Source organism: Malurus melanocephalus, unplaced genomic scaffold (assembly GCF_030028575.1).
Source record: "Malurus melanocephalus ecotype Western Australia unplaced genomic scaffold, MMel_1.1 scaffold_76, whole genome shotgun sequence".
Classification (NCBI taxonomy): Eukaryota; Metazoa; Chordata; class Aves; order Passeriformes; family Maluridae; genus Malurus; species Malurus melanocephalus.
In genome coordinates, this window is record NW_026623308.1 from 2,637,092 (window position 1) to 2,662,217 (window position 25,126).

At 39.9% G+C, this 25,126-nt stretch overlaps 1 protein-coding gene across 1 annotated transcript; it reads left to right on the forward strand.

Moving 5' to 3' along the window:
- The first annotated feature begins 83 nt into the window (after positions 1 to 83).
- NPC1 (NPC intracellular cholesterol transporter 1) lies at positions 84 to 25,103 on the forward strand. Its single transcript, XM_057367260.1, has 23 exons — positions 84 to 300; positions 7,173 to 7,295; positions 8,544 to 8,650; positions 9,221 to 9,396; positions 10,253 to 10,420; positions 11,022 to 11,271; positions 12,604 to 12,680; positions 13,330 to 13,700; positions 14,059 to 14,285; positions 14,642 to 14,742; positions 15,706 to 15,808; positions 16,781 to 16,970; positions 17,362 to 17,544; positions 18,222 to 18,336; positions 19,139 to 19,266; positions 19,349 to 19,489; positions 20,072 to 20,161; positions 20,274 to 20,464; positions 21,218 to 21,333; positions 21,803 to 21,932; positions 22,638 to 22,838; positions 23,620 to 23,851; positions 24,897 to 25,103. The coding sequence occupies exons 1-23, from the start codon at positions 223 to 225 to the stop codon at positions 25,071 to 25,073; spliced, it is 3,675 nt and encodes a 1,224-aa protein (XP_057223243.1). The 5' UTR covers positions 84 to 222; the 3' UTR covers positions 25,074 to 25,103.
- The last annotated feature ends 23 nt before the right edge of the window (positions 25,104 to 25,126 follow it).

Genomic DNA, 25,126 nt, shown 5'->3' on the forward strand with positions numbered 1-25,126 from the left:
GGTGCCGAGGGCGGGCCGGCGGTCGCGGTTGGCAGCGGCGCCGGGGCGGCTCTCGGCCTCGCCCCGAAGGGGTTGGCGGCACCGCCCGGGCAGAAGAGAGCGGCTGTTCCGGACTGCGCTGGCGCGACTGCCTGGCCACCGCCTCCTCCGCTTCCATTCGCTGCCGCTCGCTGCTGCTGCCGACAGCGCCTGCCGGTCCCCCTCGCTCCTGCCCGCGCCGCCATGGGGACCCCGCAAAGCAGCCCCGGGCGGGCCGGCYTCGGCTTCCTCGTCCTCCTTTTGCTTCTGTCGCCCGTGCGGGTGAGTCCTTCCCGGCAAGTCGTCTTTGGGTGGGGATGCCGGGCCTCTCGCCACTGTGGGGAGGAGAGGGAGCGGCGGGTGGGCAGGGGGATCCCGCGGGGGTTGCCTGGGCCCAGGGAAGCAGCGGTGTTCCCGCGCATCCCGCAGCCGGGGGTGTGCCGGGCGGTGGGGCTGGATAAGGGCAGCGGTGTCCCCCCGGGTTAGGCCCCTGGGCTTGGGGCGGCGCGAAGCTGAAGCGTGGTACCGGGGTGTCCCCTGCTCGTCCCCGGTGGGGCTCGCTCCGCTTCTCCCGTGTCCCTGGTTCCCGTCGGGACCAGGGTGACAGCCGGCACAGCAGGCCCGCCGGGGAGCACCCGCGAACTTCAGCCTCTGCCCAGCCCCGTCCCCTGCGACCGCCCCGGGCAGCGGCAGCCCCCGGGATGCCACGTTCCTGTGGCGTGCCCTGGTTATGCAATGCCCAGTGCATGTGAGTGGCCACGCAGTCACATGCTCGGCAGAGGCTTGCAGATGTCCTCGGTGTCTGGTTTGCCTTGCTTGGGGTGTAACTTACGCTGGGTGACAGCTGCTTGGAAGTAATGGTCTGGGCGGAGTGAGAGCTGCTGTTTATTCATGTGCCAGTAGTAAGACTACATGTTTTCTTAAAATTGAGGGCTAGAGTATGCTGGGCTTCTTGATACTTCAGAAAAAAATACGGTAGAGGATTCACTCTTCTCAGTCATGATTTGTTATGCTGTAGTGCAAGATAGGAGCGGGATACTCCACATTCCTCTGGAGAAACAAGGAGTGGCTTGTAAGCCTTAGTGGTTTGTTTTCTTTCTCTCTCTACCTAAGTTGGAAACATACTTTCTAGGTCAAGTTTTATGATTAGCCCTTTTTAAGCATAGGAGTTTGTCATCTTGTGTGTGTGCTGAGGTTCTCCTGTTCTCATATCCTCTTCAAAATAACTTTTAAAGAGCTTGAACATAAAACTGGGAATTCATTCTTCTGTTACCACTGTAGAAGGTGATTGTTAATAGTGACTCATGATCTTCAGGTGAGCAAGTAATGGTACTTCACACCTAACCAATGCACCTTTATGTAATGTGTTTTCGGAGAGAGATACTATCTTGGAGCTGTGAGGTGTGCCCTAGGCTGGTAAAGAAATAAAATGTTTCCCTTTACTTATCAGGAGGATACTAACCCAGGGGAACTTGAAACAAGTTCCCCAAATATTTAGGGGAATCCTTGTWGAGGTTTTGTGGTCCCTGGAAGTAAACATTGCAAAATTCATGTAATCATGCAGGTTTCAGTTGTGTACTGTAAGAAGGCAGAATCTGGTTTTTGTTGGGGATTTTTGCCATTTACATTTGCCTAACACTTCRCAAAGAGGACCCTGGTATCTTTCAAAGAGAAGCTGGTCCTTCAGTTAGACTGAGCCTATATAGTGTTAAATGCCTGCAGAAGTGAAGCATTGCGAAGGTGAACCTGTTCTCTCCCYCAGGTGTACTGGTGATGTAATGTTTTTGTGCTTTCAGTTGTAATGTTTGTAATCCAAAGTGCCGTATGTTGTGTTTTTTTCTATTTCAAAGCAGTGGGTGGACTGGAGCAGCACTTCAGTTCACAATCCTTCGGTTTCATATGTGTTCACRATGAACTTGAAGTGTTCAGCCTGTATCTTTCTCTCTGAACAGTGCATGGTACAAGATCTGTGCCAGCTATCCATTACTATTTTGTTTTCTTATGAATGTCCTAATGCACTAGATGATACTTGTGTGCTTAATGGCCACTATTGCAATTGATCCTTGTATAATTACACTAAAACACAAGCTCTTAAATCACTGCTTAATCAAGGTTGGATACAGGTTTTCTATCAGCAGCTGGGATCCCAAGCTGTAGGATCCATTAGATTTTCTGAAATCCCATGGGAAAATGTTAATGACAAGTGCTGCTCTTGCCAAGTGGTCAGGTGTTACCTGACCTTGGACACGAAGTTCTGAAATGTCTGTGTGGAGCAGTTTCCTTGTTCTGGAGCTACRTTACCATCCCTGACAAGACAGTAACCACTTCACCTAAATTACTTCCTGGAAAATCAGGAGTGACTTGTTTAGCCTTTCTAGATGGAAAGTGAGGAAACTGCCTTAGAATGGGAGAGATGACTGAAGGGAATGACTGGTAGAACTGAGTAGTACTTAGCTGGACAGTAGCCAAAATAATCCAGGTGTTGTGCAGTACTATTTATTATTTTATTATTATTATTTATTATTATTTACCTGCAGGACATCAGAGGTATTTGGGTGCAGATGGACTTAGTTGCAGACAGGTCCATTTAGGAACCCTGCTCTTTCTGATCATCTGTGCATCCTTGTCAGCTAACATTAGCTGGTTCCCACAGATAATGTATTATTACTATTATTGCAACTTTCTCTTCCTACTTGACTTTGAGTTTACTGTGACATCTGAAATATGCTTGGATAACTCCAGAATTGTGTCTTGCTTTGCCTGACCAGGAGTAATGATTTTTCCATCTGAAAGGAAACAGTCCCTTGCCTATGAGCAAAGGAACAGGAGGAGCTTGGCAGATACAGCTCTGAATTGGCTGCCTCTGAACAAGTTACTGAGAGAGACARGAATAAGAAATAAACCTGTAAAATTCCCTTTAGTCCATGGACCTCTTTCCCCCACAGGCTGGGTTGTAAGGTAATACGCAGCTTCTGTGGCAGATATGTGAACTTGCCCTGGTTGCCTGTTTCCATAAACCAGTCTTGCCATTTATTAAGGGTGGTATGTTTCCTTAGAACTCTCAACCTAGTTGGCAATAGCAGATATTAAGGAAGTGCACGGAAAGAGTATGCTCTTTCCTGGATTGATTTTTTTTTGCCCTGCAAGATCCCAGATGTGTCATCCTAGATGAAAGAAGGGGAAACAGCTGTATCTGATGCTCTTGCCTTTTCTATACATTAGTAATCTTAATTTGAAGAGGCAAACAGTGTTCACTTGTCATCTGGTATTTGCAAGACCACAAACAGTTGCTGTTTCTGTGTACAGCATCATCATTGTTCTTTGTCTGGTTAACAGCTACGTATTCATTGGTTGTGGTGGTGGTGGCGAATGTTGCTGGAAACATTGAAAATTATCAGTTTGTTTCAACCTGCAGTTGAAGAAACTTGGGCTGAAGTAAATGTGTTTATGATCTGTTGGAACACTAGTTCTATTACAAATGAATGATAATGCCTGGGAGCAGAAAGCTCTAACAGAACTTTTGTAGAATGCCCATACTTGCTCATGTGMAAGAGGGCTACTGGAGCTTTGGCCTGTGGTGAAATTTCTTGTCAGACTAAGTCAGCCAGAAGTAGGAGTACAGTTTTCTGAACTGTAAGAATGTGCTGAGGGTTAGTGTTAGGGTACTGACAAATGTTTTTTTAAGATGTTCTAGAAGCAGGAAGGATCAGCCTTAATCTAAGGTTCTGTTGCTTTATGAAGTACATAGGGAAGTCCCATTTTAATATATGAAGTACTTAGTCATGTGAATGWAAAAAAAAAAAAAAAAAAAATGGCACAGAACAAACCCCAAACCATTAACTGAGCCCTGTGTTACTTATGGAGTATCTCGCCTTGTTGAGAAGGCACTTGGGTTCAGTATAACATTTCTTGTTATTTTGGGGCTAGGCTTTCACCTACTTAAGAAAGTTAATACCCGAGTGAGCAATTAGCTGACCTAAAAGTCTGACTCTGCAAGTAGCAGCTTTAACTGTGATTGATTCACAACCACACTTACTCATCCCTATCTTGCCCTACCAGCAYAGGAGTGTTCTTCTGAAAGAATGGAAAGAGCAAAGTGCTTGTTTTACTGTTAATCTAGCTTTTACTAGAGGGTTTTCTGGGGAAAGAACAATCAGCTGTATCTTATCTGTGGTAGTGGAGTAGTTACTTAGTTACTTATATCCCTGAATACTGCCCCAACCATAGGAGAGACCAGCCCACTCCCATGTTTTGTGGCTGACTCAAGCAGGCTGTTGACTTGCTAAGTGTTCAAGAGCTGTGTCAGTGACTTTAGGCTGTTAATGTCCAATGAATTGGTGTTTTTTAGCTTTATTGACTTGGCCCAACCACTTGTAAATCAAACATCCCCAAAGTTTACTGGTTTGGAGAACAAACACACTTTTTTTAGTGAGATCCTGCTATGGCATGGCATAAATGTAATATCTTAAGCTGTTTCTGAAATTGCGTTCTTGGTATTAACACTGAAACAGTATTCACACTTGCAGTTCTAGGCCTCAGTGCCCTTCTAGTAGTTTAAAGTAGCAGATCTGTTTAGCTCTCTTTAACAGGCTGAAAGTTTGAGTGGCAAACATGTTTTTTCAGTTGTATGTTTTATTGCTATGGAACTTCAGGARAATTATTTGAAATTCTTTATCCACATTCAAGTGTAAACTAAAGTAACATAAGTTTATGTTACTTATGTTACATTTAGTTACATAAGTAACTAAACTTGTCTTGCTTTATTTTTCTTTTGTTTAGCTGGATATCTTTTGGTATATGATTACGTATCATGGGCAAGTAATTTGTTTTATGTTCTGTCCTGAAAATGGTAACAGAAAGCCTTGTAGGTAAATTTATAGGCATAAATTTATAGATTAAAATATAGAAATAAAAAACAAGATCGTATTTTGGTTTTTATCTGTGTAGCTATAACCAAGGAATTGCTGCCTTGAAATACAGCTRAAGTTTTTAAAACAATTGAACTATCAGTCAGACTGAAGTGGTAGCTGAAATTTACTCAAGTTTTTCTATGCAAAGGTGCCCTCCTAAGTTTTTTGTAACTGTTAGCTGCATTATCAGTTTTCCCACACTTTCGACTCTGGAAGAAGCTAAGTTTTTCTATAAAGAGTAGGATGATGAAATTGTGTGTTTTTAAAAAACAAGAATTTTTAGATAACAAGACTTAATGAAGCACAGAAAGTGTTGTTTTAAGAAGGATGATTACAAACCATTTTAGACTAAACATGAAAGCCAGCCTGATACAGAAGAAATACCTAAATCMTTTTCTCACTAGCAGAGCAAAGCAGCTGCAAGTTCTTTGCCCTTTTGCAAGAATAGTAGTGAATCTGTGCTTCCTCTTGAAAAGAGAACCACATCTGATGCTGGTACAAACAGTAAAGCTGTTTCTCACTATTAGTAGATTGTTGGTATTAAAACTGGGCCATACCGGTGTGAGGAAGTGGAGTTGAAGATGATGACTTCTAATTTGCATCAAGGTAGTGTTAACTTCTTAGATAAACTTGATGCATTAACAAGTTTATGATGTAGTTTTGAGAAATAGTCTACAAGTTATGGATGTTTGACTTTTTGGCTTATGATGCTGTTCAACATTTTGWGTTTACAAGTGTTTATAAGTGTAATATTGAGGGGTATTTTCCAGTTTGTGTCACACACTATGGTAATACAAAGCAACTGGTCATGGGTTTAGCTAGAAGAACTGCTAGAATAGACAAATTAAATGGTGATCCAGATGAGTGGTACTTAAACTGACTTTTAGATCTGGCTTGCAGTGAATAACTTTGAATTGGCCTGTGTTGCCCTAATTAGGTTAAAGAGGAACCAAGTCTTGGTTTGGATAAATTGGTGRTGATTATTGTCCCTGATAAACAACCAAGTACCAAATTACTTCTTGAAGATCTGTCAGTGGTGTTCTGCACAAAAAATGGATGTTGTGGAGGCTCTGTGATTCTGGGTAGCTCTTGGGTATTGTGAATACAGCCTTTCAGGGGCTTCTCTGGTCAGTAAACCATACTATTCACAGTCAAGCACAAAGCACAGCGGTCTGTCCTTGCAGCATAAACATATGGTGTCTCTACAAATGCTAGGTCAAGGTTGTTCAGGAGATCAAAACAGGTCAGTTATCTCTCAAGCTGTACTAAACAAACTCCTGATCAGGGCTGGCAGAAGTGTAGTTAGTGTTTGTGTGGTCTGCTTTCTGCTTGGAGTCCAGGTGGTGGGAAAACCTTGGAGCTGTCTTAAGGCTTTTGCTGTAAATAACTTGTTATTGCATTAAATGTTTTAATATTTAGAATAAATATTTTGGCTTAGTATCTTGGATGTCTCAGTGTTGGTACCACTGAACAAAAATAAAAGGCTTTCAAGGCATCACTGCCCTTTATCAATTTCCTTTATGCACATAATAAAGAACACATTTCTGAATTTCCAATAGTCCCTTAAATTAAAGCATCTTTAAAATTAAGGTTTTTTTCTTAGCACTGTAAACCCATTTAAATGTTCCATGCTTAGGCTTGAAAGTGGCAATGGAGGGCATCCTTTGGGATTGTGACAATCCATGTATGGCAAGTGCAGAGCTATGAAGTTCTGTTTCAGAATCCTCTCTATGCTGTTATTTCCTCAAGCTGTCACTGTAATGAGTTTTCAGGAAGGGTCAAAAGGTGGCAGAAGGAAGTGAAATTATACAAAAGCAATGAGTTTCTCTCCATGTGCACTGACTTGCGTGCTCTAATGTGACAGTTTAATCCATCAATTATTTTATTGTCTTGTATTAACAAATGATTTTCTAAATCACCTTGTATTTGAAGATGCTTTTCAGGTTTTGATTTAGGTTTTTCTTATCTAACTCTTATACTTGATCTTAACTGTAACAGTGCATTTCTGTAATGGGCAAGGGAGGGTGGGAAGCTGAGCTGAAGATCAGTCATGATGTCCACCATGTCAAAAACACCTGCTTTTGTTAATGGGTGTTTTATGTAGGACACACAGATGTTTTAATTAGCAGGAAGYTATCTAATCTGGACTGCAAGTGACTTTGGGAATAGTAGGGCATAAATTCTACAAAAGCCGAGGAATTTGRCAACTATTCCTTGTAGTTAATCACRTATCTTGTTGATTAGGTACTTCCACAAATGTGTGTCTGGTATGGAGAATGTGGAGTTGCTTCTGGAGACAAGAGATACAAYTGTGCTTATGATGGACCACCAATACCATTACCAGAAGATGGTTATGACTTGATGCAGGTGAGCTTCTCTTGGAGGTCTGCTGCTAAAACAATAATTCTCCAACACTTTAGAATTCTTTAGAATTTAGTATTAGGTTCTGTTGGACCTGTGCTGTAAGCTGTCATCCTAACCTGATGAGAAAGTAGGTAGATTATCTCTCATTTCTCAAATCCAACTGAGTGAAGGTAATTTACCTCAGTTCCTTTTCAGACATATGAGAAGTCTCCAAAACTTGTGATTAGAGGCTGTCACAGATATAATCCTAAATAYAGGATTGGTTTCATTTTCCTGCATATTTTCCTCACTGGTTTGACTATTCTTCAGTCAGATTGCTTTTTTAAGAGTCTCCCAAAAGATGTTGCATTCCACAGGTATGTCCTTTTGATCTCTAAAGGACACAACAGAACTGTTGTGTTATCTGTCCTTATTTAGGAAGGTGTTAACTGACACTCGTTCAAATGGAGCACATTTGGACAAAATTGGCTGTGCCTAGCGTGAGACTGTATTTCCTTATTAGGGTTTCAGCTGCAGAAGTGAACAAAACCACAGTCAAAATAGAGTTTATATATTTCATGTACAGCATAGGATGACATTGCTGTACTTGCCTTCTGGCATCTGGTAGTTCAAAGCTTTAAAGTATGAAATAACTAGAGTTAAAAAATGTTTGACTGGTGACAGGAGTGACTTTATTAAATATGTAGGTGAGCTAATTACTGTTTTGTATTGTTTCTGAAGACTTTATGTACAGTTCTTGTATGTTACTGTGARTTACACTTGTGTTAAATGCATTTGTCTGTTCTATAAACTGAACATGAAGTAGCTCTTCCAGGTAATCAGTGATTTTGTGGTTAGTGGCTTGCCTTCTGAGACCTCAAAATCTGATACTATCCAGAAGGAGTACTAGAGGATAAGCTACAGGAATACKTTCAACTTGGATAAACATGTGTTGTCCTCTTACCAACAGGCTTTCAAATGCCATTATCATTCTATATATAGACCCTGGTGACTAAAGATCATCTGAAGGAGCTTTTCAAAAGGAAGTGCTGCCTYGAATAAAAGAAGTGAAAAAAAGTGATTCTTCTTTCCAGTCCCTAAACAAAAGTCTTATTTGCTGGACTGTTTTTTCTCCTATGCATCTCCCACAGCAACAGCTACTGTCTTCTGAAATATGCTGAAGCAGAGCCCATGATTATAATGAATTCTAAAGTCTTAAGCATGCTTTTTCTTTCTTCCCTCCTGATCTCAGTGTTGTTTGTTCTTTTTAAGGAACTCTGTCCAGGTTTATTCTTTGGCAATGTTAGCACTTGCTGTGATGTCCATCAGCTTCAGACTTTGAAAAGTAACTTGCAGCTGCCTCTGCAGTTTCTCTCCAGGTATGCTATTGAATGGCAATAGCAACTAGTTTTGTAACAGAATAGCAAAGCACTTGTCTTCAAGTAGACTGTAGAAAAAKTGGTAATTTCATTTAAAGAATTGTTGGAGCAAGTTCTTGGAGTGACTTTTTCATCCATATCAGCAGACTGTAATGTCATGAAACAGCTACTTGCAGTCTGGATTGATTTAGCTAGTAGAATAAACGTTCTCTTAGCTTGTCTCAAGCAACTGTATCTAATGAAATCTTCAGAAGAGGGTGACRAAGCACTGCTTGGTCTTGTTCTAACAGAAGTCTTCTGGCTAGCAGCAGTTAAGTTTTTCAAATTCTAGTAAAATTGTTTGTATTTGCTATTTGAGGCAGGTAATTTTATTAGTGAATTGTGGTACTTTAAGTTGTTCATCTGTAGCATCAACAACAATTCTTGTGTTGCTGATTAAACTTAGAGAATTTAAATATTTTGTTCTGTCATTCTGAGCAGAATGTTTATATTTACAAGATATATCTGACTTGACCTATGTAGCACCTTTACCTCTTAATCTCATTGCTGTTCATTGGCTTTCCTACCCAGGTGTCCATCGTGTTTTTACAACTTGATAAACCTCTTCTGTGAACTGACTTGTAGTCCAAATCAGTCTGACTTTCTGAATGTTACAAGCACCATACCTTATTATGATCCAGTTTCAAAAGAGAACAAAAGTAGCATTACAGAGCTGCAGTACTTTATTGGAGATAGATTTGCAAATGGTGAGTAAACAGTGTGTTAAATTACCTTAGMTTTTATCCAGATGACTAGACCAGTGCTTTTTCAGAAAGAATTGGGAGGAGGAAACATCTTCGACTGTCTTTTTGAAGTTTAAGTCATCATGTTGGTAACAGTAGGTCCCCCTTAGAACTTCTGAAACACTAAGTTTTGCCTGGGTAGGGGACATTACACTGACACAGGTAAATAACAGTGTTTTTAWAGTTTCAGCTGAGGCTGAGTATCTACACAAATGGTTAATAGCTGATAACCCTGATAACTTTAATTTCAGAAAACTTTCAGAAAGTTGTTGCCAAGTATTGAATGTTCAAAGCCTACCTGATACTAAAACAGTCTGGCAAGTATGATAGTCAAATTTGTACACAGTGTACTACAATGGTTCTCCAAAAGACACTCAGTCAGATGTTTTTAGAGAAAAATACAAATGAGTTGTATTTTGATTTTGTAGCAAGCTTAAAACACTAATTCAGTCTCTGTATGCTTTGTGCAGTAACCTTTAATRAAATTATGAGGTGCTTGGAAGTCATATAGTCTACAATTTAAAAGTACCTTAAACGTTTTTCATAGCTTTCCCTGAAATTGTTAAGTAATGTTTCCTGGCAAGCAGAAAAGTAGGTTCTAGCATAATGCAGATTTGAGTGGCTTTCTCAGAGCAAGGAGCTGTAACAAAGCAGTGCAACCTTGAATGCTATCAATACAACTGAAAGGATTAGTTCACTATCCTAAGATATTTCTGCTTGAAAGCTGTAAGTATGTTCCTGGAACGTGGGGAGTCTGTAAGGCTGGAAATACCTAGGATGCTTACTCAAATTATAACATTGGTCTGATGACTCTTCCTAGCAATGTACAATGCCTGCAAAGATGTGGAGGCTCCATCAAGCAATGTTAAAGCACTGGGGTTGCTGTGTGGGAAGGACGTCAAGGACTGCAATGCAACCAATTGGATTGAATACATGTTTAGTAAAGACAATGGACAAACTCCTTTCAGCATAATTCCAATCTTTTCAGGTAAGAAACAGAATAGTCTTTGCCTTTAAAGGTTCTGTCAGAGGCTTTGTGCTAGGCTAGACTATTGATTTTTAAACACTTGCCCACCGATGAAAGTCTGTAGTCAGAGGCTTTCAAAGCAATGTTTTGTGATTTCTGCTTGGAAACCATACTTCGTGCTTTTTTTTCTATACAGCGGCTTACTGCAGAAATATCTAAAACTCAGTGATGGACTGAGCTTAGGCAACTGGCTGCTTATATTCCTTGGGAAACAGGCAGTACACTGATCCTTTAAGATTTCTTTATAAGGAAATTGTTGTTGCACATTCACAATCTGAACTGATAAGGGGGATGACAAATAATTGCGGGGATGATAGAAGTATGTTCTTATTACTTTTACAGACTGAAGTGTTACAGACATGACCAGTCATTTAATTAGTAGACAGCTGTAAATAGTTGGTACCTGTTGGGAAAAGGCAGTGGCTTCTTCATCAACAAGACCAAGAAATGCTATTCTATGTAGGGGCTGGGGTCTTTCATATAAAGGGTTAACTCACTTAACTGTGAAAGTCTGAATTTTTTTCCYGGTAATAATCAGCTCTACAACTTGGATTTGTTGTAGATATTCCTGTCCATGGAATGAATCCTATGAATAACGCTACCAAAGGCTGTAATGAGTCCATGGATGATTCAACAGGACCATGCAGCTGTCAGGACTGTTCAATTGTTTGTGGTCCAAAACCTCAGCCTCCTCCATTGCCTCCTCCTTGGCTATTGTTTGGTTTGGATGCTGTGTATGTCATCATGTGGATCTCCTACATGGGATTTCTACTCATATTTTTTGCATTAGTTTTTGGAATCTGGTGTTACAGGTAAAGTATTCAAAATGCTCATCTCTGCAAATCACTTGTTTATCCCTGAAARCTTCTTAGTGCAGGTCAGATTCATGTCTTCACTACTTCAGCCAGTCAAAAGTCATGTTCTGCAGTGGATGCCACATATACTTACAGAGTGTTCTAACAGCTAAAACCACCTCATGGAAAGGGATTACAGAAGTCGGTTTAGTTGATGTGTGAGTCTCATAGTATTCCTAGCTACAGAATCACATATACTATTCTTCAACTTTCCTAAGCAAGTATGCAGAAGTCTGGAAAAACACATATTCATAACAAAACAGTCACTGTTCAATTGCAAATTAAGTCATGAATACTTTCTCCTCGTCTCCTACTTTGAAAAAAAAAAAAAAAAAAAAAAAAAAAAAAAAAAAAAAAAAAAAAAATCTCCCAAACCCCAAAATAAAAAAAAAAAAAAAAAAAAAAAAACCAAAAAACCCAAACAAATAAAAGCTTCCAGTAATTATAGCATGTCACCTTTGATCACATGGCTGGAGCGCCTCTCCGATGAAGACAGGCTGAGAGAATTGAGGCTGTTCAGCCTGGAGAAGAAAAGGCTCTAGGGATTCCTTACAGCACCTTCCATTACCCAAAGGGGGGCTACAAAAGAGCTGGAGAGGGATGTTTACAAGGGTGTGTAGTGACAGGAGAAGGGGCAATGGTATTAAGCTGGAGGAGGGTAGGTGTGGATTAGATATTAAGAACAAATTCTGTACTGCAAGAGTGGTGAGGCACTGGAAGAGGTTGCCCAGAGAGTTTGTGGACTCCCCATACTTTGAGGTGTTGAAGGTCAGGCTCAGTGGCGCTCTGAGTAAACTGATCTATTGAAAGGTGTCCCTGCTCATGTCAGGGGAGTTGAAATTAGATGATCTTTAAGGTTTACTTCCAACCCAAACCACTCCAATTCTGTGATTGTTCAGTTATGACCAGGAAACTAAAACTTCTCTGTAATGAGAATTAAGTCTGTGTGGAACAGGGTAGTGGGTATGACAATGTATGATGTGTTCAGCAGCCTTACCTTACAGGGCAACATGAAATGGTGGGTGTGGTTGAGATGCCTGGTTCATATTTCTAAAGTAAAAATCTCCAGATTTCAAATTGTGATCAGTTTAAAGAGATTATCTGTTGTTCATTCTAGTCATCTTCTAAATTTGCATAAAGAATCTGTGCTTGATGTAAACTGGAAAAGTTTATTAAGTCAGCTGACATGGCTGTATGTTGCTACAAAGGATCATAAAGCTGGAGATCGTTGTACAAACAGTACAGATGCCTTTTTTGACAAACCGGATAATGCAATTTTTTGCCTTGCAGGAGACGGCACTTTGTCTCGGAGTACCCTCCAATTGACAGCAATGTAGCTTTTTCTGTGAATTCCCACAGTGACAATGGTATGTCTGGGATAAGAGTAATAGGTCTATTAGAAACTCAACATCCCTTTCCTATAGATGGGCTCTGGAGTTGTAGCTTTGTTAGGCTGAAACTCTGTTCTTAGAGGGCTTTCAACATTTTGATCAGTATCTCTCTTCTTTTAGAGTAGTATTTACCCCTATTTTACTGGATGCTGAAAGCCCTGGGTACACACATGGATCTAGCTAAGCTCTAAGGAAGTTCTGGAGGCTTTGTTGCAGGGGTATGGGGAGRGTAACATGATGCTAAAATCAGTTTGATCATGTTTTGACTCATCCATGTATCCATTTAAAGCATGCTGTGGAAGAACTGTCATTTAACTTGTGTAGCTGCTGAGGTAGCTTCTTTTATTGTTTATATAACTTTTAGCTGCTTCTTCCTYTATTTGCTACACCTACTGCTGTCAAAGACAAGCTTCCATTGCAAGGGGCACTGTAGCTACAAGCTGTTTTCTGCCCCCTTGGCATCAGTCAGGGATTGGTCCCAGGGTCTGACTGTCAGTGGACTCACAGCTTCTGGTGCTTCCTACAAACAGAACTAGAATAAAATTTCATCTTACTAAGTGGATTCCAAGAAAATGCTGCTTTACTGACTTCTCAAACATTTACTCTTTACTTCTTGCTCTTGCAGGAAAAATTACCTGTGGTGAAAGGCTTGGTGAAAGGTTTGAGAATGGCCTGAGGATGACTTTTACATCATGGGGGGCTTTCTGTGTCAGAAATCCACGTCCTGTTATCCTCTTCTCTGTAGTCTTCATTGCAATGTGCTGTTCAGGCTTTGTATATATTAAAGCAACTACAAATCCTGTGGATCTCTGGTCAGCTCCAAGCAGCCAAGCTCGCAAGGAGAAGGAATACTTCGACACACACTTTGGGCCTTTCTTCCGTACGGAACAAGTTATTATTCAAGCACCAAAGAGCCACCCAGACACCTACTCACCTTAYCCCTCAGGAGAAGATGTACCTTTTGGGCCTCCCCTTACCAAAGATATTCTCCATCAGGTAACTGGGACTTTCCAAGAGCAAAGACTTAAGTGCACTTAACAGGTATAGCCACATGAAATTGGTTTCTATCTGCAATGTAATGTATCCATCAAAACAGCCACGAAATGTTTMTATTAAAAATCATAGCCTTATTATGAAATCTTTTTGTTGAAAACCTTTCTGTTACAGMGATGCTTGCAAACAAAGTCTCACTTCTTAGTAAGAATACAAATGTAACATTTTGTAATGTGCTTCTATTGACACGTGCCTCTGTCTCTGGAATCTTGCAGAAATATAGTGTGCACATCTGTCTTGCTAGGGAGATGCTTTCTTGTGCTCCTCTTAAACCATGGTTTSTTTGKTTTTTTTTTTAAAGGTACTGGATTTGCAGGATGCTATTGTCAACATAACTGCTTCTTATGACAATGAGACTGTAATGCTGAAGGACATTTGCCTGGCTCCTCTTGCTCCCTACAACAACAACTGCACTATCCTGAGTGTACTCAACTACTTTCAGAACAGCCATTCTGTTCTAGATCACACTGTTGGGGATGAGTTCTTTGTCTATGCTGATTACCACACTCACTTCTTATACTGTGTTCGGTAAGCAGTACGATTACATGTTTTTCAATCAATTTGCCAGTTAAACTTTGTTTGGTGTTGATGCTGACTCTGGTTTGCCTTAAACATGTTTTCAATGCTTCTGAAGAGTTCTGAACTGAAGACCCTTTTCTAAGCTTTCACTTTAGTTTATAGTTCATTTGGATAGAAGGTACTCCTTATCTTAAAGACTATAAGGCAGATGCCTTTAAAACTGTATTCAAATTCAAAGCAAATGTAGCACATGGGCAGTGTATCACCAGCAGTCTTGTCTTGATTTTCAGTTATAACGCAACAGCTTTTTACTGTGCCTCAGCTGTCAAGTAGAAACTAACAATTATTGTTGGTAATCTCTTCAGGGCTCCAGCATCACTGAATGACACAAGCTTGCTTCACGATCCCTGCTTAGGAACATTTGGTGGACCTGTATTTCCATGGCTGGTGTTGGGAGGATATGATGGTGAGTGGCGAAAGAGTATTGCAGTTTAAGTCTGAGGGTACACRCTTGTGTGCTGTCCTTGGTGCTAAAGGTGCATTTTCATTTAATACAGGTGTTTAAAAGCACTCCAGAGAAACTGGAGTTTTGTTAAACTTTCAGTAAGTAAGGGTGTTTTAAGTAAGTTTTCAGTAGATTAGTGCTGGGATTGGGGACAGACTGCTTTGGAAGTAAGTTTTCAGTAGATCAGTGCTGGGATTGGAGACAGATTACTTTGGAAGTGCAAAACACAAGCAATCTGTAATTGAAACATGCTTGTCCACAGGACAAACATTCAATCTGCTTTGGGCCTGATAAAAGAGAAAGATGTGAAGTAGCTCGGTTGATGTGCTGGGATGTATGTGTATTTTGTTTTGAGTTAGAATAAAGTTTTGTCACTGATCTGACAAAGCACTTAAGAATAGATGARCATGTTCACAAAGGAAATTGTTTCATAATTACTCCGAAGCCAGGATTTTGTTCAAGCAATTTATCTAATTAAACATAACTTGGTAATGTATTTGTGTTTAATGCATCTAAAATAGTATTTAAAGGCGAGCACCTCTTTATTAAACTGCAGGGAATTTGTATTTGCTTTGAGTAAAACCAAGGTATGCAAGAGGTATAGTTTTTAGGAAGCCACATTTCTCGTTAGCTGGAAAGTCATAAGCAATGGTTATATAGTAGCTCTTTGTCTAACCATGCAACAATTTAATGTTGGGGTGTCATGAGCATGTTAAGTAATGAAAAATTACTCTTGAATACAATCAAGAGTGCTTGTCAGCTTCTGTTCTTACTTCAGTAGTGAGTTTGAGACCTCAGTGGTGTTCAGAGGAGCTTGTAAGGATTGGATTGGTTTGGCCAATGCTAATTTTAAACTTACTTGTATCTGCTACACTAGAATGTAAGTTACAATTTTTAATGCCAAACATTTTTTTTCTTCTATAGATGATAACTATAATAATGCTACAGCTCTTGTTATTACTTTCCCTGTCAACAACTACTACAATGACTCAAAAAAGCTAATGAAAGCCTTGGCATGGGAAAAAGAGTAAGTAGTCTTCCTGTGYTCTGAAATGCATGCATGACTTAAAGAAGCTTTAAATGTAGGTTTCTTGATAAATTGTCAGTGCAGTGCAGGTGTTTCTTGTTTTCCAGTGTAACAACAGGGATATTTTGAGAGGCAGCAAAACTAGTTAAAAATGGACTGTGTTGATCATGAGACCTTCACTTTGTCTGGCACACTTGATTTGCTTTGAGACATAAATTCTAGTCCTGTTAGTGATCCTCTAGCCCAGTAGTACWTGCCAATAAGTAACTTTAGAGAAAGGATTTGATATATTTTTTTTTTGTGGCTAGAATTATACAGGCAGTCTCTTTAATTTGCTGGGCCAACTGTTAACCATGAGTGGAAAGGTCAGGCCTGATGCTGCAGTTCCTTACCTTTAATTCTTAAATATGTCATTCAGAGGAGCATCTAAAGCTTTCATCCCCTTGACCACTTTCAAGAGCTGGCTTACCCAGGCCAGCTCTGTGGCTATCAGTTCAGATAAAAACTACTGTAGTAGGAAGCTTGTGACAAAATAAAAGTATGACAAGCATCTGCCTGTGTCACAAGCACATCTCAAGTTGGGGAAGTGAAACAAGGGCTAAGAAACTGTTCCAGTACTGTAAGCAAGCGGCAGTCATCTTTCATGTGTGTATTCCTACGTCTAGCTTTGAGGGAAACTGTACTTAAGAGTTTGAAATCTTGCTTATGCAAGATTGGTCCTCAAACTCTGAAGAGAACATGGAAAGTATCTATTGGAAGCATAGTTTATTTCTAGTGCTTAGAGTAGAGTTTTACGTATGTGTAGCCAACATCTACCTTTTAAAAATGAGAACGGTCTCTCAAACTACTTGTCTGGCCACAGTGCATCTTGTACCACACAGATGATGTAAATTTGCCAACCGACTTTCAAGTATTTCTAGTGGAAGATGTTTTATCCTTTAAAGTGTGACTAATCTCTTGCTTTTGTTTTAGGTTTATTAATTTTCTGAAGAACTATAATAATTCCAACTTAACTATATCTTTTTCTGCTGAACGGAGTATTGAAGATGAAATCAACCGCGAAAGCAACAGTGATATTAGCGTTGTGCTGATAAGCTATATTGTAATGTTTGTGTACATCTCTATAGCTTTGGGGCATATCCAGAGCTTTAGAAGACTGCTGGTATGTATATAGTTTTCATTGCTCTAAAGACTGAAGCTATAYTTGCTGATAGCTCTAAGTGACTTAACTATTTTTGCAGAATGCTGATGTTCCATTTTTTATTAGAGCATTGAGTCCTTCTTGTGCAGGAGCTAGGGGGAACATTGTTCTTGTAATAGACAATTCATGCTTCATAGTCTCAACTAAGTTCTTTTACTTGATATTCAGCTAACATCAGCTTTAAGACTTGTAACTTCAAAGTTGGTTATTTCTTTAATATCTGGATCTTCAAAAAAAAACAGAAAAGTTTTCTGCTACGTAGACTAAATGTAAGAATATGGCTTTTGTCTTTGCTATAATCTGTACTGTGGGATGATGCTTGTTTGACTGATGGTCAGTACAACTTTTTTAGGTGGATTCGAAGATTTCTCTGGGCATTGCAGGCATCCTGATTGTACTGAGTTCAGTAGCATGTTCTATAGGCATTTTCAGCTACTTTGGAATCCCACTGACACTGATTGTGATAGAAGTAATTCCTTTCTTGGTGCTGGCTATTGGAGTGGACAACATCTTCATTATGGTTCAGACACTTCAGGTATTTATTCTTTCATACAGMCTCTTCTAAAAGTGCCTGTCGTTTTTGAAGGCTGTAAACTTGGAGCAGGAAATCTTCTGCCTTCCGGTCCTTAGCTCAATCTGAGCAGCTCTGGATTCTCACAAGATAGCTAGTGGAAGAGAGACAAGAATCTGTGTACATTCTACCTTTACAAAAAAAAAAAAAACCAAAACCAACAATTTATGTAATTGTCTTACTGCTGGTTGATTATCAAAATAGTTGTAGAACTCAACTGGTATTTTGATCACTTGTAATTTTAGCATATTGTAAGCAGTAGTCATGAACTAAACTACATGCTTAAGACYGGGGACTTCTGACCCACTGGGACCCACTTCTTAGTGGGTAATCAGCTTTTTAATTTTACAGGTTCAGGAACCCACTAAAATTGGCACTGTCTCTGTCAAGTGTGTAGTTTTGTCTGAAGTACTGAACTTAGTACTATATTTTAAATTTGAAGCAAGAAAACAAGCCTGTAATGTTCAGGCTGCTTTTGTTTTAGAGAGTCTTGGCTGGTTTTTATCTAATTCTAGTTAATGCAGTGAAAACAACAGAAGATAGATCAGGATATTTAAAAGTTTTGGGTTTTTTAAAACCATCTAAAATAGTTTTATAATTTGCACGATTCCTAATAATAATAAATTATTGCCCTAAAACAGAGAGATGAACGCCTTCAGGGTGAAACTCTGGATAAACAGATTGGCAGAGTCCTGGGAGATGTGGCACCCAGTATGTTTCTCTCATCCTTTTCGGAGACTGTGGCATTCTTTCTTGGTAAGATTCCTTTAATACTTGAAGATAAGGGCCTTATCATAACTGGRTGKTGCAAGAATAAATGCAAAACTAATATAAAAGCAAAGTAAGAATTTGAAGAGGCAGTTTACCTTAAACGTTCATTCTTATAATCAAGGTAAACTTCTGCTGGGGATAGGCATTGGAGTACTTTAAGATTCTGGCACAACTAAAAAGATCCAATTCTAAATCTATCAAGCTTTTCAGCATGAAAGACTGGAGATTTTTACTGACTTGCAGTGACGACAGGTCTAAATTTGACCTCAGGAGTAATCAAATACCAGGGWGTATGAATTCCTATATTACATTTTGCCACTGCTTGAAAAGATTCTTCTATGACAGATTGAGACTCACTTGAAGTTTTAGAAGTAAATCTTACATTGTTACCCTACCAGTATAATTTGGCCTTCTTTCATAATGGCTTTGTTTACCTGCCAACAAAGTGKAATTTGTTGTTGGATCAGCTTGCATTGGAATGGTTTAATATTGAAGCAAGATGCTGCATGACAGCACTCCTTAACTRCCCTCTTACAGAGTCTGCCCCTAACTTTGGAATTGAGAAATGTCTTAGAACTAATCACTCCTTTGCACGGCCTTAGTGCTGTTAAAAAGGTCAGAGACAGCAGYTGTAGCCAGGCTCATAGGGGCTGTTTCCTTTACTCTGGAAATAAAGGCTCTTTGTCCTGCTATAAGGCTACCACTTAAACTGAATRTTTGTATAGAAAATGCTCATGCATTTCTAGGAGAAGGGAGCTCACTTAACAAACTGGGTCACTTCCTCCAGGGACATTGTCTACGATGCCAGCAGTTCGCACRTTCTCCCTGTTTGCTGGAATGGCTGTGCTCATAGACTTTATTCTTCAAGTCACTTGCTTCGTGAGTCTCCTGGGCTTGGATATTAAGCGTCAAGAGGTGAGTATAAGTGCACCTGTAACTGCAGTATAAGGGGGATGATGTAGAACTGCACTGACTCTGGCATTTAATCTATTTTCAGAGGAATAGACTGGATATTCTGTGTTGCATCAAAAGCAGTGAAGAAACRGCTGGAGTCCAGCGTTCTGAGAGCATGTTATTTCTGTTCTTCAAAAATCTGTTTTCTCCATATCTGCTTAAGGATTGGATGAGACCAATAGTAGTATGTATACTCTATTTCAAATAAGCAGTCATCAAAACTTGAGCAAAAGAGTAGTAAGYCTGAAGGCCTGAATAGGGAAGAAAAATCTTCAATACAATGAAGCAAATGAAGCTTCTAGTGTTTTTCCTTTCAGCATTAATATAGAAACAAGCKTTTGTAACTGCAAAAGTATTTCAGTAAATAGAGGCTTGATCATGGATTGTCCAAAGCTCAGATTTAAGAGTTGCRTTACTGGCAATCAAATTACTTTAGGCCTATGTAAAAAAAAAAAAATGAGCACATGTTGATTTGTACACTGCATTAATCCAGAGTATTGTTGCTGAATCTCTGATTCAGTTTAAGGTTACCATGCTTATTTACAGAAGATGTCTGTATCTTTCATGGCTGATTTCTAAGAATATATTTCCTTACAGTTCCAAAGGGACCTCTGAGTAGCTACATTTTACTACTACTGTTGTATTAAACTTGGGGAGCATATTTAAACTAGAGCCTCTTGCATGGTTYCTATTAGCTTAGCAAATGACTCCTATTGCTTGTTGTATCTGTACAGTTCTCATATCCATGGATTATCTTTTTTTGCAGATAGCAGTGTTTGTGGGTATCCTGTCATTCAGTGCAGCAGTTATACACAATGTAGAGATTGGCCTGGATCAGTCTCTCTCAATGCCAGATGTAAGTCTTATGATCATGTCACTGTTCAGCGTTTGTGGCTGAATTAAAACCTTGATGCCTTGTTGTGCTACCTCAACATTCCATAACAGTAACTCAAAACTTTCTCTTGAAGGACTCCTATGTAATAGATTACTTCAGCCACATCAGCAAGTACCTGCATGCGGGTCCCCCTGTCTACTTTGTTCTAGAAGAAGGACACAACTACACCTCTTTGGAAGGGCAGAACATGGTGTGTGGTGGAATGGGATGTAATAATGATTCACTTGTCCAGCAAGTCTTCAATGCTGCGGAAATTGGTAGCTAGTAAGTCTTCTATGCTTGTCTCTTTATAGTTGCATGGAAGAGATGTAGCTGACCAGTGTGTCCTCCTGAGTTCAGGCCCAGCTGTTGGTTGTAAACTGACATTCTGTTGTATTTGCTTTATATTGTGGGTTTGAGAGGGAGGGGAYTGGGAGCAGCTGTGACAGTCTTTCTAGAATGAAAATAAAACCTGTCCGGACTGGTGGAATATATTGATGTACTTGAATTTGGAAAAGGGGCTTGATCCTTCAAGGAGTCTTGGAACAGTAGAAAAAAAAATTGTGAAAACATCTTAGTGGGGTGGCGATATTCTGGAATAATGGCTGCTTGCTCAGCTTCTAAAGCTGGTGAATAAACTAGCCCATTGTGGGGAGGCTAAGCAGAAATTTTATGTGCAGCTATCAACTCAAGAAAGCATTTTCCCAAAACTGAAGGAGGAACTTTGCTTRAAAACTGAGACAACAGGGTCTGGAATAGGATGGGGAACAGAGTGGACAGGGGAATGGAAAGCTAATCTTGGCAGTAGAACTGGATGCAGTGAAAAAGCCCCTGCTGTTTGCTATCTGCAGTGTTGTGAGCTGCCTGAGCATTATGGCCCTTGGATGGGGTACTAGAGCATGGGACTATGCAGACCTGGAGTAGATCTGACAAGAATAAATTGACATGGCAAAAGGTGACATTGGAGAGATCAAGTGATATGTTCTGGAATGAAATATAAAATTATTGATGATGGATATGTTATGTTATTTTTATTAGCACAAGGATAGGCTATGCCCCATCATCCTGGATTGATGACTACTTTGACTGGGTGAAGCCACAGTCATCCTGTTGCAGAGTCTACAAYACCACCGGGCAGTTTTGCAATGCTTCAGGTATTGGCATCCATCCTGTTGCTACTGCATTAGTTTAGTTTATAAATTTCACAGCCAAAACATTTTCTCATGGTACGAGTCAAGTGAATACCTTTTACTGTAAGCAGGCACCTCTTGAGTTGCCCTCTTGATTTATTTGAAYTGCTGTTTGAGTGAGCTCAAATATTCTGCTGGAATACTGCAAGTTGAAAACATCCTACTTAGCCAATGTAATTTGCTGTAAAAATTTTGAKCCTTCTCTTGGTTTTCTTAGAGCACACAAACTTAGTGCTCTGGTTTTGTTCAGGTCCTTCAGTTTGGTGTAATTTTCATTGGATCTAATGTAGACAAGTGCACAAATAAYGGAGTTCTTTGTCAGCCCTTGCCTCAGTAGTAATAAATCAAATTAAGGACCACAAATTTTACATAGAATTTCAGGATGGATGAAATAGTTGATCCTGTAAATAACCTTCTTCCTGTATTTCTTCAGTCAGTGATCCATCCTGCACTCGTTGTCGGCCACTGACTCAAGAAGGCAAGCAGAGACCACAGGGCAAAGACTTCATGACCTTTTTGCCAATGTTCCTATCAGACAACCCTAATCCTCAGTGTGGCAAAGGGTAAGGGCCTTATTTTGAAGACCTGGCTTAGACCAGTTTGTCAAAGATACTTRCTCTGGATTTTGTCTGTGAGGTTAGATATCTAATGTTTTAAGAACCATACAAACATTGACATCTCACCAGTTCTGTAGTATTTTCTGAAAAAAACAAATGCATCATCAACTACATAGAACAACAGCCCTCCCCTGTACAAAGAGAAACAATTGCTATGGTCAGTCTGTTCTAGAATATCCTGTGCAATCTTGAATTGTATTGAGCTCTAAAACTTTTACGGTTTTGAAAACTGCTAGAAACGACTACCACCTGTTAGCCCTCTAAAGGGTACCTACAAGAGAGCTGGAGGGGGCTTTTAACAAGGGGGTGTAGTGATAGAATAATGAGGAATGGCTTTAAAAATGAAAGAGGGTAGCTTTAGATTAGATGTTAGAAAGAAATTCTTTACTATGAGGGTGATGAGGCACTGGAACAGATTGCTCAGACAAGCTGTGCTCCATCTGTGGAAGTGTTCAAGGCCAAGCTGGATGGGATGTGAGCAACCTTAGCCTAGTGGAAGGTGTCCCTGCTCATGGTAGGGGTAAAACTAGATGATCTTTATGGTCCCTTCCAATTTAAACAATTTTATAATTCTGTAAGATTGTAAATTATAAAAGCTAATAAATTTGAATGGTGCTGACACTGACATCTAATGTGTCCCTGTTTTTACAGAGGACATGCTGCATATAGCTCTGCTGTCAACTTTATAAACAACGAATCTGATATTGGAGCCACTTATTTTATGACTTACCATACTGTACTGAAAACATCATCTGATTTTATTGATGCTATGAGGAAAGCTCGGATTATAGCAGACAACATTACTGAAACCATGGGCATCAAAGAGAAGAACTACCGGGTGTTTCCTTACAGGTATGGTTAGATCTTTCTTACCTTGGTGACAAATACTTAAACAACTGAGAAAAGGTGCTGGCTAATAACATATTAGAAACTTGAGTTTTGTCTAAAAGAAGATAATGCAGAGATTTTGGAATTTCTAGCAAAACTAGAAGGATATAATTTATATATAGCACTGGCCTCATTTTACTGTCATCAGTAAAACTGATGACATAAATAACTGATTTAAATCCTTCACTACGAAGGTAGCTCTGGCTCTATTTTTGGGCATTTCCTAGCTTTTCTAGTAGGATTTAATAGTTCAGACATAAGCAGGTGTGTTGACATGGGTAGTTGCAAGCTGTAATGTGAATGTATTGAYTTCAATTAAGTTATTTAAATATAAAGCAAATGCAGCAGCAATATGAAGTGTAAGATTACTGTACAAAAATTGAGTTGGGAGTTGGTATCTGTACATCTGAAATATTGATCTCTTGCACCAAAGAATCCTATCAGTACTTACGGTCCATCTGCAGTAGCTCCYRCTAATATCACAATGGATCTGAGGAYCTACCCTTCTGGTAKCTATTGTAGCTACTTTTAYWGAAGTATGGGAACTACCCTGGCTTCCAGAAACAGTCTTTATTTGAAGCATTAGTGAAGAGTTGTCATGTAACAGCCAGCATTCTGTAGGAGTCATTCCGCTGATACAAGGAAGCCAGGTTCTGTTGGTGACTTCTGTCAGCGGGGAACTATTTAATCCTTAGTACAGAAGCTAATCTAATATTAGTATGTAAAACCTCTTTTCTTTCCACAGTGTATTTTATGTCTTCTATGAGCAATATCTGACAATTGTGCACGATGCTATCTTTAACCTCTGCATCTCCTTGGGATCAATATTTTTGGTGACAACTGTGTTGCTCGGTTTTGAAGTATGGGCTGCTGTTGTGGTTTCAATAACTATTGCTATGATAATCATCAACATGTTTGGAGTGATGTGGCTCTGGGGCATCAGCTTGAATGCAGTTTCATTAGTAAATCTTGTCATGGTAAGTCAAAAAGACATCCCTCTGCTTCTGTTTCCAAGTCTTGAACAGTTCTCTTACATAWATACTTGTGATACTGAGCAGTGTTCTGCTACTGATCTTCCACAGGCATTTAAACAGTAGTGGAACTATCTTAACACATCTMGAAGAAAACAAAATGATTCTGATAACTAGTCCTAGTAGTGATACAGCAATTGRTGTAAGCTGTACTGCAGCTGGTGGAGGTCTGTTCTGCAGCAACAGCTATGTTGCTGCTGTCTAGGCTAGGTGTTGCTCTGCATCAACATAGGTGGCTCACACTGAAGGAGAGGGTACACAGGTTTGTGTTAAGGCTTCTCCTGTATTTATCTTCTGTTCCTCAGAGTAGATCTGGGGTGTGCTAGCACCAGTATTGTTCCTGCATAAGTGGATGAAATAATTTTGGCAGAGAGAGCCTTGTTAAAGCACTCCAGAACTAGCTCCAGCAAGCAGCTATTGGTTGCTGAGGCTTACATGTTCTCTGGAGGGTTTGTGACAGGTCTAAGGGTTAGTGGAAACTGTTGAAACTGTTGGCTYATGTTATAGCTAGATGTATTTTCAWGCAAGTTTATCTRYKAGATAATTCTAAGATTAGCAAAGTGTTCAGTTAGTGTTGTAAATTACWGATGAGCTGAATTGTTGTGGTATCAAATCAGGATGTATATTCAGTGTTATTCTAAAGCAATGTTATTGCAGCTAATAGTTGTRAACTGATCCTAGKGTTCAATGTTCACTGCATGCACAGGAAGCATGCACATCAGGAAACTTTTGACCTCTGAAACMATCTCATGTTCTGCTTCCTGTTTGATTGTCTGTTAGTAATCACTGGGGGTGAAACACCACACAGTGCCTGCAAGAGCCTCTGGGAAGCAACTAACACTAAGCTTGTAACTTCCCAAGGTACTTTAACCCTGGGGACTGATCACAGCTGCTAGGAACCTTTCTAGCCCATCCAGGATTCTGAGTAGAGACCTTGCTATAGAAGTTCTTACCTAACTGATGTTTTCATGTGTTTACTTTCCCTCTCCAGAGCTGTGGTATTGCTGTGGAATTCTGCAGTCATGTGACAAGAGCGTTCACTGTCAGTACCAAGGGCACTAGAGTAGAGCGTGCAGAGGAAGCTCTGTCTCACATGGGCAGCTCGGTGAGTATGTGCTGDGGTGGAGGGGGGGAAACAAGTAGCCAAGTAACAGCCTTACTGTTTTAAGAAATATTACAGACAGTAGTCTAAAGTCATAAAGAAGGCCTTGCCTTTTCTTT